Source organism: Marmota monax, unplaced genomic scaffold (genome assembly GCF_021218885.2).
Source record: "Marmota monax isolate L192 unplaced genomic scaffold, Marmota_monax_Labrador192_F-V1.1 WCK01_AAM20220418_F8-fsc00019, whole genome shotgun sequence".
NCBI lineage: Eukaryota > Metazoa > Chordata > Mammalia > Rodentia > Sciuridae > Marmota > Marmota monax.
Genome location: NW_026695242.1, coordinates 8,704,352 through 8,719,112, shown reverse-complemented (window position 1 = coordinate 8,719,112; position 14,761 = coordinate 8,704,352). Strand labels below are relative to the sequence as shown.

The 14,761-nt window shown below is 57.3% G+C and overlaps 1 protein-coding gene across 6 annotated transcripts in view; it reads left to right on the top strand.

The window, feature by feature from the left end:
- Col13a1 (collagen type XIII alpha 1 chain) overlaps positions 1–14,761 on the top strand; it is a 145,963-nt gene that overhangs the window by 101,780 nt on the left and 29,422 nt on the right. For all 6 annotated transcript variants that reach the window (XM_046419650.2, XM_046419654.2, XM_046419651.2 and 3 more), the window contains 7 exons: positions 5,993–6,037; positions 6,914–6,946; positions 7,649–7,675; positions 10,307–10,360; positions 11,357–11,443; positions 13,499–13,552; positions 14,429–14,473. In XM_046419650.2, the coding sequence (XP_046275606.1) occupies positions 5,993–6,037; positions 6,914–6,946; positions 7,649–7,675; positions 10,307–10,360; positions 11,357–11,443; positions 13,499–13,552; positions 14,429–14,473 (345 nt within the window). The remainder of the gene's footprint in view (positions 1–5,992; positions 6,038–6,913; positions 6,947–7,648; positions 7,676–10,306; positions 10,361–11,356; positions 11,444–13,498; positions 13,553–14,428; positions 14,474–14,761) is intronic.

Sequence of the window (14,761 nt, the reverse complement as noted above, 5' to 3'; positions counted from 1 at the left end):
GACCCAAGGGGTCATGCACGGATCCATCAGGGGAGTGTCCCTTGACACATGTGCAGGGAGGCCTCTTTCAACCCAGGGTAGAACCGAACTTCTCAGCCTGCTGAGGATCAGCCCCTTCCACTGCTACCTCAACCCTACTGCTGGACTGGGCCTGGCGTCCTCTCAAAGGGCAGCAAGGCCAGCTTCTCCACCAGCTTCTCAAGACCAAAGCCCAGCACAGTCTGTGCTCACAGGCCAGCCCTCCTGCCTAGACACTGGGAGCATCGCTGAACACCCACGTGGTACGGACTCCATCCACATTTATGACATGGATCTACTTTAAATACGCGGCAAGACAGAATGTGTTCAAAGCATTGCCACCTCGGCTCCCTTACAAGAGAGTCACTGGCAGACTATTTGGGTCACAGAACCTGATGGGAGCTCATCTGTATCAGAGGTGGTACTCATCCCAAGTGGGGTTACGGCTGCCACCTCTGCCCTGAGGTGTTAAGCTTCAGGGTTCGCATGGAGAACCAGGCTGTGGCTCACAGTGCCTCCTGCAGGCTGCTCCAGACCAGAGGAGCCCGGATGCCAGGGCCACTTGCTCCAGGAGGCCTTAGAGACAGTCCTCGGGGCAGGGGCGCCCAGGGAGGAGAGCCCAGGAGCAGCCCCACCTCATTCTCCTGCTGAACGGTGCGATGATTCTGATCCGCCCGTCAGAACGAGGGCCAGGACGTCACTCTAGAACTATGGGCAGCGGTGTTATGACTGCCTTTCTGAGTCTCCCCCCCAAGCGAGCTGTCCCCCTGTGACAGCCCCGTGAGACGGGTCTCACTCCTACCCTGGCTTACGGAAGAGCACTGCGAGGTTCACAGAGGCTCTCCCCCGGCCCACAGACAAAAAGTGGCAGAGCCGGGGCTGCTGATCCCAGAGCCTTACTCTGAGTGACTTTACTCCCTGTGTTGCTTGGGCCTCAGGGACCCCAGGATATCCAGTAAGCCTCCCCCTCAGTCCTTCCATGGGAGAAAGCAGAGGTGGACGCTGTTCTCATAAGAAGGCCATGACTGGATTGAGGCCACCTGGCGCCTCCAGCCCTACCTGAGGACCTGTGGCAGAATCACAGAGGACTTGTTGCCCTGTTCAGTCAAAGACTAAGGAAATGGAGTGCTTTTCCCACTAGCACCCCCTCCAGTGATTCCCCAGGCGGTTGGGACTGTCCCTGACATCCAGTGCCACCATGAAGCTTCTCTCCACCCTCTGCAACAGCTCCTCCTGAAGGTTCCTGCACCCCTGCTGCTCCCCAAGGGCCAGAGTGACCCCAGGCCTCCAGGGGCGTTCACATGCTGCAGAGGGCTCCGGACAGATGGGAATCTGTGGGGTAGGGACAGCATTTTCTTTCAAAGCCATGAAATCTCAGTGGGGATGTCCAGACCATTTAAATTAAAGCAGATCAGAAAACTGAGACACTAGCCCCAGATCTGAGGCCCCCCGGGGGCTGCAGGGACGCCAGCCCCCACCCTGTGCTCTCTGAGCCCGGTTTCTTCTGTACTCCAAAGTCCACAGATTAATTAGAGCTGACTTTTCTTTTTGGAACTAACTACAAAATCAACCGATCTCAAATTGAGATTACAAGCCAGCCGCCCTTCCAAAGCCCTGGCCTTCAATGGGGCGCCCGACCCCGGTAATTCCCTAGATCACTTCCTGCCGGCCCTAATTACCGGAGGACCTGGGATTTCCGTGGTTCCGGTCCTTACTGGTCTGGAGACTGGCTGGGGCAGGGAAGCAGGAATTGAGCTGTGTTTTTCCCGGAAGGGAAGCCTGGGAACTTTTTCTGGGGGGAGAAAGGCATGAGCACCCCACCCCCATCGTTTCCAGTCCAGGGAAGGGCCCTGGTCCAGGCCTGTGCCTGCTGCTGCCTGCACCCCCCCCCCCAGCCCTCCACCCCCCACTCAGCCAGGCCTTCCTCCTCCCCTGCAGAGAACAAAGGCTCCGTGTTCCTTGCCTTCAGCCCCGGGCCCCCCCCCCACCCAGACCTCAGGTTACAGGGGTCCGTCATGTCCTGGAGTTTCCTGGCCTGACCTTTGTTTGGCTGGGAGCTGACCTTGAAGCCCCCTACCTCCCTCTAGACCATCTCAGTCGCCAAGTCCCTGCCCAGCCCCTTCAACAGACAGTAAATCACCAATTGAGAAGCCACTCCTACAGGACCAGAGTGCGGCCTGTGAACTCCAAAGTGCTTGCTGGCTCTGTCCTGTCTTGAGGGATGGGTCTTCCACCTGGAAGCTGTGCAGAACAGAGGACCTATTGATGCCACACTGCGCTCGGGTGCAGCCTCCCCACCCCCACCCGGAGCCTGAGTGGCCGCTCTGAAGTGGAGGCTGGGACAGGCCTCTAAGACCAGGCAGGGCAACCTCTCTCCCCCCAGGTCCTCCCTGGGGGGGCCTCCTCAGCTTCAGCAACTGCGGCCCACCTTTTCCAGGCTTGGTTCTTGGCATCAAGTTTAAAGAGCCGGCCTCCCAGAGGGTGGCCAGTCACAGCTTCTGCCCTCACGCGCCTCACAAATGGACCAAGACCCTTTGTCACTCTTGGGACGCCCACTTCCCCAGCCACAGAATGACCTAGATGGCTGAGAGTCCCTGGGGAGCCGGTGAGGTCCCCACTGGGAAGACAAGGAAGGGAGGAGCAGAGACAAATCAGAGCCCAGCAGCCCCTGAAGACCCGCCCAGTCCTGAGCCAGTGGATGGAAACCGCGGCCAACTCCTGACCTAAAACGTCGAAAATAAGAAAAGGAGCGCTCTGGATACATTTCACAAAGACCAGCCACAAGGAAGGCTCCGCGATCGGAAGTGTGTCCCCATCCTCCTTCAGCCAGGTGTCCTGCCAGTGTGCCCTTGCCCGGGTGACCCTAGACCCTGGAGGATAACCATGGCCCCCTCTCACCTTATGCACGGTCAGGAAGCAAGGTCTCCTGGTCTAGGAGAGACCAGCACCACCCCCAGCCCCGAGGTCAGGCAGGGCCAAGCCCACAGCCTGGGGCCCTGAGCCTGACTCTAATGAGCGAGGAGGGAGCTGCAGGGGTGGGTCACCCAGGAACCCCTGCTTCCTGCCCAGCAAAGCAGGGGTGGGGCCTAGAGGGGGATCAAGGGAGCTTGGGTCATTTGCAGAATTAACAGACTTGACCCAGAGGAGAGGGAAGGTTGAGGGTCAGCCACCCTGCCGAGGAGGCCACCTTCCCAGGAGGCTCCGGGGAGCCGGGAGCACATGGTGTGTCTTTCCGTTCAAACCCACGTGGGCTGAGGACAACGCCAGTGAGCCTGGAGACCTCTCACCCCGGTTTTGTTCTGCACAGTTTCTTCAGAGATGAGCGTGAAGCAGGCCTCACCTTTCCAACTGCCCTCCAGTTTTAGGGTGCTTCTCCCCGCAATAGCCGTTGGCAGGAGGAGGGACTGCAGAGCCCCCAGGACCCTTCCCAGAACTGCATCTGCATTCACAGCTAAGGCTCCCTCCCCAACCGGGCCTTTTTCCCAAGCTGCCAACCTAGTGAATGTCCCCACCTCTCCTAAGGGTGTACAGAGGAGCCAGGACAGGGCTGGGTGGCAGGAGAAGGCGGGAGCAGGCCTCTGGTCTAATCTAACTGTGCAAATGAGGAGTCTGGGGCAGAGAGGGCAAGTGGCTTGCAAAGAGTCATACAGACGCCCCAAAGGGCCGCGGGAAGAGCGGGGCTGGAACCTGGGGGAAGCTGAGGGAAAGAGGAAGGGAGGAGAGGCCCCTGAACAGTCAGGGGCTCCTAAGCTGATTTCCCACCTGTACCCCACCAAGGGATTCTATCTGGGGACTCCAGGATGAGTCAGCCTGGTGGAGCCAGTTGGAGTGTTAGCAGGGGACCCTGGTCCTTCAAAAGAAAGGGTGACGGGGCCCTCCACTGACGCTCCTAAGAAGGGCCTCTGAGCACCATCCCAGCCAACTTCAGACGAGATCCTGTCCCGCCCCCTGCTGGCCACAGTGCAGAGCTACATGCCAGGCCTGCCCAGAGGCTCTCAGGGCTAAGCAGCCCTCACTGTAAGTGAGCTGAGCTGCCTCCAACCCTAGGGGTCACAAACCCAAGGAACCCAGCTGAGGGTGTTTGGTGCTTTGAGCTTGCTGCGATGATCTGGTGGAGGCAGATGGAGCATCGATGTGTCTGACATTGGGGCGGCCCAGGGAAACAAGTACCTGGGCTTCGACAGGCAACAGACGTGTGTTCAAAGTCCTACTCTTCACCAATCTGGCCATCACCCCAGCCTCTCTGAGCCACTGTTGCTTACCCAATAGACGGGAAGAGCATCGCTCCAGGAGAGAAAGGACACTTGGAGACCCCGTAGCTGGAGAGTGGAAAGTGAGGAGCCCAGAGCCGGACAGGGAGTATGCAAGAGGCAGCTGGGCCTTGCTCTGCTCTTTCCATAAAGTGAGATTTAGCAGCTGGGGCAGACCTGGCTGCCCACTGGCCTGCTGTGGCCCCCTCCTGAATCCGGCTCTGCACCCCCCTCCCATCTGTGGCTGAGGGACATTGGTCAGGGTGAAGGAGGGCTCTGGCATTGGGAGGTAAGAATTCAGGCACTGAAGAGGATGAAGATGAAGCCATCCCAGGCACACGTGACTCTGGGTGCAGATGGCAAATGCGAAGTGCTGATGTGAGGAGCCAACAAGGGCCATCGGGGGTCACAAAGGGCTTCATGGAGCCACGTTGTTGGGCCAGGGTTTTGAGCTGAGGAACAGCAGAAAGGCATATAGAGTCATGAGACTGGCTGGTGTTTCCAGCAGTGCAGATAAGAGCCAATGCACACCAGGGCACCAGGCCAGGAAGGAGGTGGCCTTTTTTCTACAGTCAGTACCGGGCAGTGGGTGTTGAAACAGGGGAGTCTCGTGACCTAGCCTGTGTGTGGGAAGCTTGCCTGGACTCCCGAGCGGAGGAAGAGCGGGGAGTCACACTAGCTGTGGCCAGGGGAGGGGTGGACCAGCACGTCCCGTAAGATGGCAGAGTGGGCAGAGTGGACAGCTGGAAAGCTAGGGGGCTGGGGGCAGGTGGGACCAGATGACCCTCTGCCTTTAGAAGCCGGAGGGGCTTGCAGCCTGGCCCACGGACCATAGCACTCAGACCCCATAGGACGGCTCCCAGGAGCAGGGTCTGTCAGGGCTCTGGGTGACCCGCGGCACAGGCTTCAGGTGGAGGAGACTGTCACCTATTGCTGGACAACATCCTGGCCCCGGCTGCAGCATCCTGCTGTGGCATCATGTGGAGTTCTGCTCATGGAGACAGGGTGGCCCTCCCCCTCCCCTGACATGGCAGGTTATGTCTTGGCCCACGCACCTCCTCGTGGCGTGTCCCCTCTTCCTGGTCTTACCCCTCCCCCATAGATCTGGCATTTTCAGGGGGAGACAAAGAGATTGAAGGTAAAGAGGGCCAGTGCTGAGGTGGCAGGGCAAACCTATGATATCCCAGACAGGTGACAGTTCAGCAGGAGCCTCTGGTTGAGCAGGAACTGGAAAGGACACAGAGAGATAGATGGGCAGCACCCAGACCCAGACCCACTGGCCCTTGGAAGCATTAGACCCAGGTGACGTGAAGAGAGGCAAGGCCTCCCTGGCCCAGCTGACAGGTGCCATGCTGGGAAGCCTGCTGGGACAAAAATGGGGAGACCGAACACCCAGACAGGGGCTGGAAAGCAGCCACTGGGCTGCACCACGCTCCAGGACCTGCCTGGTCACACGGGGGCAGTAGATCTTGAGCACGTCACCTCCCACTCAGATTCCACTGGGCAGGCCTCTGTGGGGGCCCTTCCTGCTCGATCTGTAACTTGGTCCTTCTGCAAGTTGACGTCACATGGCCGAGGGCAGTGGCCACATGGGTGCAGCCACAGCAGGGTCCTCAGAGCCCGCGCACCAAGCTTCCAGCCAGGCGGGTCTCGATGACTTCCCTGCAAGCCACAGGCCCCGCGTCTGGTCCCCTTCTCATTGTTTCTCTTCTTTCTTCCTCCAGGGAGAACGGGGTATGCCAGGGATGCCGGGCAAGCACGGAGCCAAGGTACCTGACCCTCTCACACCTCAGGCAGCCCCCGAGGACCCTCCCCAGTGCCCAGCCCTCTCTCCCAAACTCTGGGGGATCCCCAGGGTCCAGGCTCCTTTGTGGGCCTCCTTCCTCTCGCACCCTGCTGGGTGCACACTTCCTCCCTGGACCTTCCCCCCTCCCGCACTTGCCTGTCCCCCAGGTAGGGGCAGGTGGGGCTCTATTTTGGCCCACAAGTGATCTCTCACCAGTGCCCCCGGCCAGGTCTCTTCCTGGGACATCTGGTCACAAGGAGACTCTCAGGTGACTCAGCTCTGGCTGTGGTCCTGAGACCCAAGTAAGAAGCAGGGACCCTTCAAAAATCATCTCCCCCTGGGATTTACTAAGTAGCACTTTGGGTCACCTGTTCGCCTATGGTCTGTCATCTTGCATTAATATAAAAGTGGGGTTCATTCTCAGCCCTCCCTAACCCATGAAGGCAAAGGACCAGAGAGTTCTGGGGGAGCTTGACCCCACATCCACACTCAGGGTTAACAGCCTGATAAAACCAGTCCCTTTGTTCTGTGTTATCTGCAATTCTTCCCTCCCCCAGGGGCCTCATTCTAGTCCCATCCCCTCCATCTCCTCCTTCTTTCATGTTCCAGTGAAGCCCCTCTTCCCTCCCAGGGACACCCCCTGGAGTCCTGTCTATCAACCCATGGTCCCTGCAGCGCCTCTGTGGAAGCCTGGCAGGCAGGGTGGCCCGAGCCTCATGACCAGTGTGCCCACTCCGTGCAGGGCACTCTGCAGGGGCGGGGGCGCTGGGCGCCAGCAGAAGTGAGCCGTCCACTTCACCCCCTCCCCACCCCTGGAAAGACCTAGGAACCTTTCATGCCTTTTTTTTCTTTCTGCCAGGGGGCTCCTGGGATCGCCGTGGCCGGGATGAAGGTCAGCAAACGCTGAAATTCCACCCAGGGCAGGTTGGGAGAACTGGCTTTGGAGGTCAGCTGCAGCAGCAGGGGCTCCATGGCATAGTGGCTGGACTGAGGAGAGGGCAGACAGGATCAGGAAACATTTTCCTCAAAGCAACTTTCATGCCAGATGCACCACCTTAAGACAGATGTTGATGTCTTGCAAAAAAAGTAGTGAAGCTTTGCCAGCCCTCACAAGCCTGCCAGTGCACAAAGGGAAGCCAGTTCTTTGCCATGTGCTCTAAAATTCAGCAGCTCCATGTTTCTGAAGCTTCAGAGAGGATAGCAGGAGTCCTTCTCCTGAACACCCCACCATTTGGTCAGCAAGAAGAGGCACCTTGGAAGACATTGCACAGGACTACCTAAAGGGGGCGCTGTGTCCAAACCAAATGTCATCCCTTCCTCTCCTTGGGTTCCCTGCTGAGGCTCACATGTGCCACCCCCTCACCTGGGGGAAGGGTAGGACCCTCTAGGGACCAGCAGCCCAAGAGGTCTCCCATAGCCTGGGGCTGCCTGCCTGAGCAGAGGAAAGTCTGGAGTGGCCCCATGTCCCACGGACACCCCCACATACCCACAGTGCCTTAGCCTTAGCTCTTCTACCTGCTCTCTCTCTCTCTCTCTCTCTCTCTCTCTCTCTCTCTCCTTTCTTTACCTAATTCTGCCTTTTTTTTCCACCCAGGGTGAGCCAGGGACCCCAGGAGCCAAGGTACTGAAGCAGAGGGACCATTCTGGGCTGCATGGAGCATCGGTCGGTGGTGGGGTGGTGGGAGGAGCTGCTGTGGTTTGCTCTTGGCCCCCTGAGGACAGCCCAGGGCTCTTCCAAGCAGAGAAGGGTCCTCTTGTCAGGAGCACTCTGCCAATGCCCCCCTCTTCCCCAGATCCTGGTCTGTATGCATGCCACGGTTGTCTCTGCACTTGCAGGGCTGTTTCTTTGTTGTCTAGGACAAGAAGAGATGTCACATGAGGTTTCTTTTTCCTCCATGGTTTGAGAAATGTGGGGTTAAAAGTATCACACTGATTTCTTTATTTCAGGCCCTCTCACTTCCTGTAAAATGCTAAATGAGCATTGGAAAGTCCAAAAAGAAAAATATCTTATGCAGCACTTTCAAAACTTCTTTTGGACAAGAGTACCCCTTCATTTAAGAGGAGAACTTTAGGGGACCAGTCTCCTGGGAGCACTAGTCTTTGATCACTGCCAACCCCTCCCCTCCCCTCGCTTATCAGTATCTTATTCAAAGGGGACCCAGGAGCAGCAGGGGAACCTGGGGCCCCCAGGTTTACCCAGAAAGAGGGGGCAGTGGGTGATAGATGGTGTCTTGGAGCATGAGCCCCTCATCCTGGCCTCACGGGCCCCTGTTGTGTCCCTGTGGCTGATGTTGCCTGCAACGTGCTGCGGGTCACATGTCCCAGGAAGAGGGGACTGGCAGGTGGCCCAGCAGAGCTGCAGAAACCCACACTTGAGAACACACAGCCCTCTTGGAAGCCCTCAGCTACCCAGCAAAAGCCCAGCAGGCAGGAGAGCCTGTGTCCCCGTCCCTGCTCCTGGAGGATCTCCTAGGCTGGACCCACATCCTTCCCCTTTAGACATGGCCCATTCTGGTCAAGGCACAATGGAGACCAGCCCAGCAGGACAGGACTCACCTCCCTCCCATCACAGGGCACCACCTGGCCCTCCTTGGGCAGCTCCCGGCCATTTTACCACTCAGCCTCTATACAAGGGCACACAGAAAGGGGGTGACATCGAGAGCCTTGATATGGCATCTTTTGTGGCTCCAGCTAGAAAGTTCTTTGAGCTATCGGACCAAATTGTGGTCCCAGAGCACCCAGTTTGTGTCTATATTTGAGCACCGCTGTCCCTCAGCTCTGTGGAGACAGGAATTTCTCATGTCACCAGAGCACTGCTGGGATGCTTACCTGACTTTGGACACTGCTGTGGACTAAATTGTGTCCCCAAGATTCTAGGTCCAAACCCTGACACCAGGATGACTGTACTAGGAAACAAGGAGATAATTAAGGCCAAACGAAGTCATAAGGGTGGTCTCCTAATCCAAGGGGTGGCCCTGTAAGGGGAAGAAAGATCTCTCTCTCTCTCTGCCCTGTGATGACACAGTGAGATGGCAGCCATTAGCCAGTGAGCAGGCCTCACCCGACTTAGCCAGGCGGCACTCTGGTCTCAGGCCTTCCAGCTTCCAGGGCGTGTGAGACAGACACCGCCCAAGCTACAGGATTGTTCCAACAGCCCGCGATGAGTAATGTAGTCCCAGTGAAGGCAGAGAAGATTGTGTGTATAGGAAGCAGAGCAGCAGGTGACCCGGGCTGGACCCGTTCAGCAAGGGTCGTCCAACAGCCGGGTGACCTCCGGGCCCTGGCTTGCTTCTGTGAAATGAAACCGGGGTTCAAGTATCTCTAAGGGCCTTTCTGATTCATGTCGTAGGGAGAAGGTGGTGAGGGACCTGCTGTATCAAAGTACCCCAGACTAGGGTACCGAACAACAGAAGTATGTTCTAGAGGTTATAGAGGTTCAAAGTCCAAAGCCAAGATGTTGGCGGGGGTGCTTCCTTCTGGGTGCTAGGAGGGAGAATCTGCCTGTGCCTCTCTCCTAGCTGCTGGTAGTTTGGGCCATCTTTGGTGACCCCTGGTTTGCAGAAGTATCACCCCACTTCGGCCTCCACCTCACAGGGCTTTCTCCCTAGGTGTGTGTCTGCAGGCCCCTAGCACACCGGATTAGGGGCCCACCCTAGCCCAGTACGACCTCATCTAAACCAATTACATCTGCAATGACTCTGGTTCCAAATAAGGTCACACTGTGAAGCACTGGGGACTAGAACTTCAACAAGGGAGCTTGGAGGGAGATAATTTGACCCACAGCAGGACACAAACTTCTCAAAATATTCCTTCGAAAAGAAGGTTTCAGTTAGATGGGTTTTGTCTTCCTAGAGGTAGAAGGAGGTAGGCAGAAAGGTCAGGAGGGAAACTCTAAGGGACAGATGATGAGGACATGAAAAAGGGCACAGCAGATTCAGGAAAGAAGGGGTCCCCCAAGCAGTGGGTCTCCAGACTTCCTGCTCTCCCCAGAAGGGTCTAAAGGCTGCTGGCCTTTGTTATGGTATGTGGCCAGTGTCACTCCTCCGTCACATGAGAGATGAGGGCCAAGGTCATGTGGGAACCGAGAGAGCAGGGATGCAGTTTGTCACCAGTGTGAAGTGACCCAGTGAAGAAGCCAATCCAAATGGGACCTGGAAGTGGAGCCCTTCAGAGAACAGCCCAAGGAGGGCCAGCTATGAGCGAGGAGAGCAAGGCCCTAAGACACTTTCCACCCCGTACTGTCTCCCTGCAGGGCGAGAAGGGGGCTGCCGGCTCCTCTGGGCTCCCCGGTCTTCTGGGACAGAAGGTAGGTGTGTGCCAGCTCTGAACAGTGGGCTCCCTGCAAAGCCTCTGGTCCTTCCTGGTCCCACACATTTCCTGGGGCCTCACATTAGAGGTGTCCCTCTACCAAACTGGGGAGAAGGGGCCACAGATAGGCTCTGGTGTACCAAAAATCTGCCCCAATACAAAATCTAGGTAGCTATGACCTGAGGAGGTTGCTTTTTTTTCTTCTTCCTCTTTTGGTACCAGGGCCACCTGACCAAATTGTGGCCCCAGGGCACCCAGTTTGTGTTTCTGTCTGAGCACAGCTTGACCCTTGAGCCACATCCCCAGCCCTTTTTATTTAGAGACAGGGTCTCACTGAGATGCTTAGGGCCTTGCTAAGTTGCTGAGGCTGGCTGGCTTTGAACTCACGATCCTCCTGCCTCAACCTCCCAAGCCACTGGAATATGGTGTGCGCCACCGCGGCCAGGAGAGATGTCTTTGTACATGCTCTGAAAACCTGCCCACAGTCCACAGCTCTGAAGGATATTTCATTTTAAAGAGACTCAAGGCCACATGTATCTGGGGAGAAGTGCACGAGATGGGCACCTTGGGAAGTCACGGTACACCTCAGCCTGCTAGAGGCTCTGAGCACCCGCAGCAGAGAAGCTGGCAAAGCTTCCCGTCAGGCTCCATTCCTCAACGTTGCTAGCCACCAACCCTTTTTCACATTACAAGGAGCCCACTGAGGAGTGTTCCACAGAACACACTTTGAGAAACACCACATAGTCGCAGGAGCTGATGGGTCTGTGGTTTCAGTTGTAATCCTGTCCCGCCTCAGTGACCAGGGCCACACTTTCAATGCACAGCAGACCAGGGATCTGGAGCCCAGAGCTAGAGCCCATGGGTCCCTAGTGTCCTCCTGCACTCAGCAGAGCCCGAGGGGTGGCCTCCTGCCTCGTCCTCTGGCTGTGAGGGGAGGAAGCAGCAGGGGAGGGGGCTAGTGGAGTGGTGAAGTAACCCTACCTTCCACCCCCAGGGAGAGAAAGGTGACGCTGGCAACTCCATTGGAGGAGGCAGGGGCGAGCCCGGCCCCCCAGGGCTCCCTGGGCCCCCAGGGCCAAAGGTGAGTTCAATGTCAAGGGAGATGTTCCTCTGCCGTCTTTACCTTCCGTGTGTCCTCAGGAACCTCACATCCTGGACGCCTCCCCTTCTTTAGCCTTCTCCTGGTTTTGCCCAGTAGATTCTAGAAAAGTGTGGACCAAGGTCCTGCCTCTAAACAGGTGACCAACCCTCCAGGAGCATTGTCCCCCTGGGCAGATGGATGGTCCCCCAAGGGTTAACTGAGTCAGGGACTGAGAGCTTCAGGCCTTAGCACAGCCAGGAGCCCTCACCTGGTGCAGACACACCGGGGGAGGAGGAGGGCAGGGCAGAGTGGAGGGGGCAGCTGTATACGGACCACCCTTCCTCACCTTTCACTGGCTGAAACTGCAGTGGTAAGGTCCGGGTTTCCCAGAGCTGATGTGTCCTGTGTTATCTGATTATTTCTGCAACACAGGAAATGAAGGGGAGTCTCTCTAGCTCTTCATACTGTTGTAGGGACAAACGAGGCAAGGCACCGAGGACAGCAGGAAACAGTTTTGTTTGGCTGCAGCCAGGTTCAGAGGGCACAGCCTTTGCTGTAATCAATCAATCCCCTGAACCCCGAGTTCAGGGAGTTGCAGAGTTTTATACCCAGCATGGAAGGGGAGGGACTCAGAAGTTCACAGTCTGCAGAAGTTCACATAAAAGCAGCTTTTTCTTTCACTGGTCTGGGCAAGTTAACCCTTCAAGGACAACACCTGAGAAGAGGGGAGCTTCTTCTCCCCTTTCTTTCCTCCCCCTGCCAGCTGTTACCATGGAGCCCAACTGGTAACTTATCTTAGAAATGTGGACATCCCTGTGAAGCCCAGTCCAAGGCCAGAGGCCTTGTTTGCACATTTCTAGAAACTACCATACTGGATACATGTTTGTAAAAAACTAGTAAGGGGGTGTCCAGCACCTGGAGTGATGGTATCTTCTCGGCCAGTGGCCAAGTAAAACAGGGCGACAGGAAAATAGGAAGTTTATCTACATTGGACTCTTTTGTAGAGACTCTTTTGCTGACAGTCCTAAAATCAGCCATGGTGAAGATTTTTGGAGAAGTCCAGTTGAGACTTTTCTGTGGAGAAAGGGGGTGCCACTTCAATATCTCTAATGATCTGACACAATGTGATCCTTCAGGCATCGACATCCCCCACGGGCCTGCCAAGGCTGGCCCTGCACAGCAGGGGGCTGCAGGGAAACTGCCCTTGGCTCACTCTCAATCTAGCAGGAGAAGCAAACCTGTGATTCAAAGGTAGAATGTAGGGGACCCCAGTGTCCTCAAAGGCAGGCAAGATGAGTGGTGGGCAGGGTCTCCTGCCAAACCCCACATACTCCCTGACTGGCTGGAGCAGCAGCTTTGCCCAAGGCAGCCCTGCCCGCCCCCTACTCACCCACTGTCCCCAGGGCTGTCCCATGAGTCACAGGCAAGAGGCTGCCACAGCTTGGATCTCCCCTGGAGCTTGGGCAAATCTGGCCACCACTGTGTGCATCTTGCAGCAAGAGGGAGGGAGAGCCTCAAGGCTGTGTCCCCAAACTCGGGCCTGCTTTCCAGGTCCAGGAGAAATGTCCAATAAGTGAAGCATTTGGAGCGGGCCTCCTCCCATCCCACCCTGCACCTCCATCCTGGGCTCCTGCAGCCCCCTCCCCACATGCCCAGGGGCCCCATGCACCCCTCTGTCACCCAGGCAGGACTCCCCAAGATGTGACATCCCAAGTGCTCCAGGGTCCCTGCAGGCAGCCTGATGGCGACCCTCAGTCCAGTTGGGGGCTGTGACCCTGCTGGGTCTGTGTGTACCAACCAAGGGCTGAGGAGGGCCTGGCCGGCAGGTGGACACGGTGAATGGCACAGAGCTCTGAGGAGGAGGGGAGGGAACAGAGGGCTTCCAGAGGGAGGTGAGGCCCAGGCTGGGCTCAGGAGGGGGATCGGGATGGTGTCAGTTAGTGAAGCCCAAAGACCGTGATGCCCCAAACAGGAGCAGCAAGGTCTGCTTTTGTCCCCTCGAGCAGCTGTCCCAGCCCCTCTTCCTGTCCTCATGCCGTGTCTCTTCCTCCCCAGGGAGAAGTGGGTATGGATGGCCAGGCCGGCCCCCCCGGACGACAAGGAGACAAGGTACAGAGGCTCCACCTCTGACAGCTTGGGAGTGCCGGCCCCCGCTCAGGGAGCAGCCCTGGTTGTCCCTGACATGGAGCCTAGGGCACAGGGTTGACTGGCCATGACCTCCTACCTCCATCTTTCTGGTCAACTTGGGCCTCAGAGAACTACCCCTGGAGGGAGGGGGATAGAGGGCAGCTCCCCTGGGGTGACAGCGGCTCCAGCTCCACCAGCCAAGGTTCCTTCCTGCCTTCTCGTCACTCTCTATCTTGATTTTTTTTCCATTTTCCATATTAGCCTTCTCCCAGAAAAGCTAGAGCCGTGTTTTGTTTTTCTCAGTTAGCACCATGTTTCACCCATTCCATGTCCACCCCTCACTCTGGAAGGCAGGTGTCCCTGCACGAGCACCTGTGTCCTCCTCACACCTTCTCCGGCCCCCCCCCCCGTGTCATCCTGTAGGCGGGGCCCTTCACAAGGAGAGTGGGCTCTCAAAGAACCAGGCAACGGGCCACAAGTGACAGAGCCCTTGCTACCTGTACAAAATGGAAATGGGAGAAAAGAAGAGCCAGGTCCCTGCTCCCAAGGAGGTAGCTCCCAGGGTCAAGGAGACAAGGGAGAGAGAGGTGGCCAGAGGAACAAAGGGGAGTCACTAACAACTAACATAGGACAGAAAGAAGCAGGAGCCCAGGGGAACGGGGAGGAAGAGAGGACGTGGCAGGTGTCCAGGGGATGTTCCCTGAAGGGGCGGAGCCTGCATTTTGATGGGCGGGGAGGTCTGAGTCTTGTTGGCCTCTGAGCCCCTCTGCAGCCCCTAACACAGGGCCTAAGTGGAGACACTGGGTTCTTCTGCACCCAACTTTCTCAGCCCATTTCACTCCTTTTGTCATACAACAGGGGCAGCCTGGAGCCACTGGAGAACAGGGACCAGCTGGCCCCAAGGTATATCACCTCTCACCTGGAGTCAGTGGGGAGCCACTTGACCTGAGCTCTTGAAGGGAAGAGGGTGCCGGCCCCAGGTGGGAGGTCAGATGGCCACTGTGATTGGGCTCACACTCCTCCAGACCTGTCTAGTCCCCAGTACTCAAACGGAGGCTGCTTCCTTTGCCATAGTACCGAGCCTCCTCTGCAACCCGGACACTCCACCCCAGTGGCTCTGGTTGCCCCGTGTGCAGAAGACGTGGCCAGTGTGGACAGTGGGCCCTCAGTCCCTCCTGGTCCAGGCCCTAG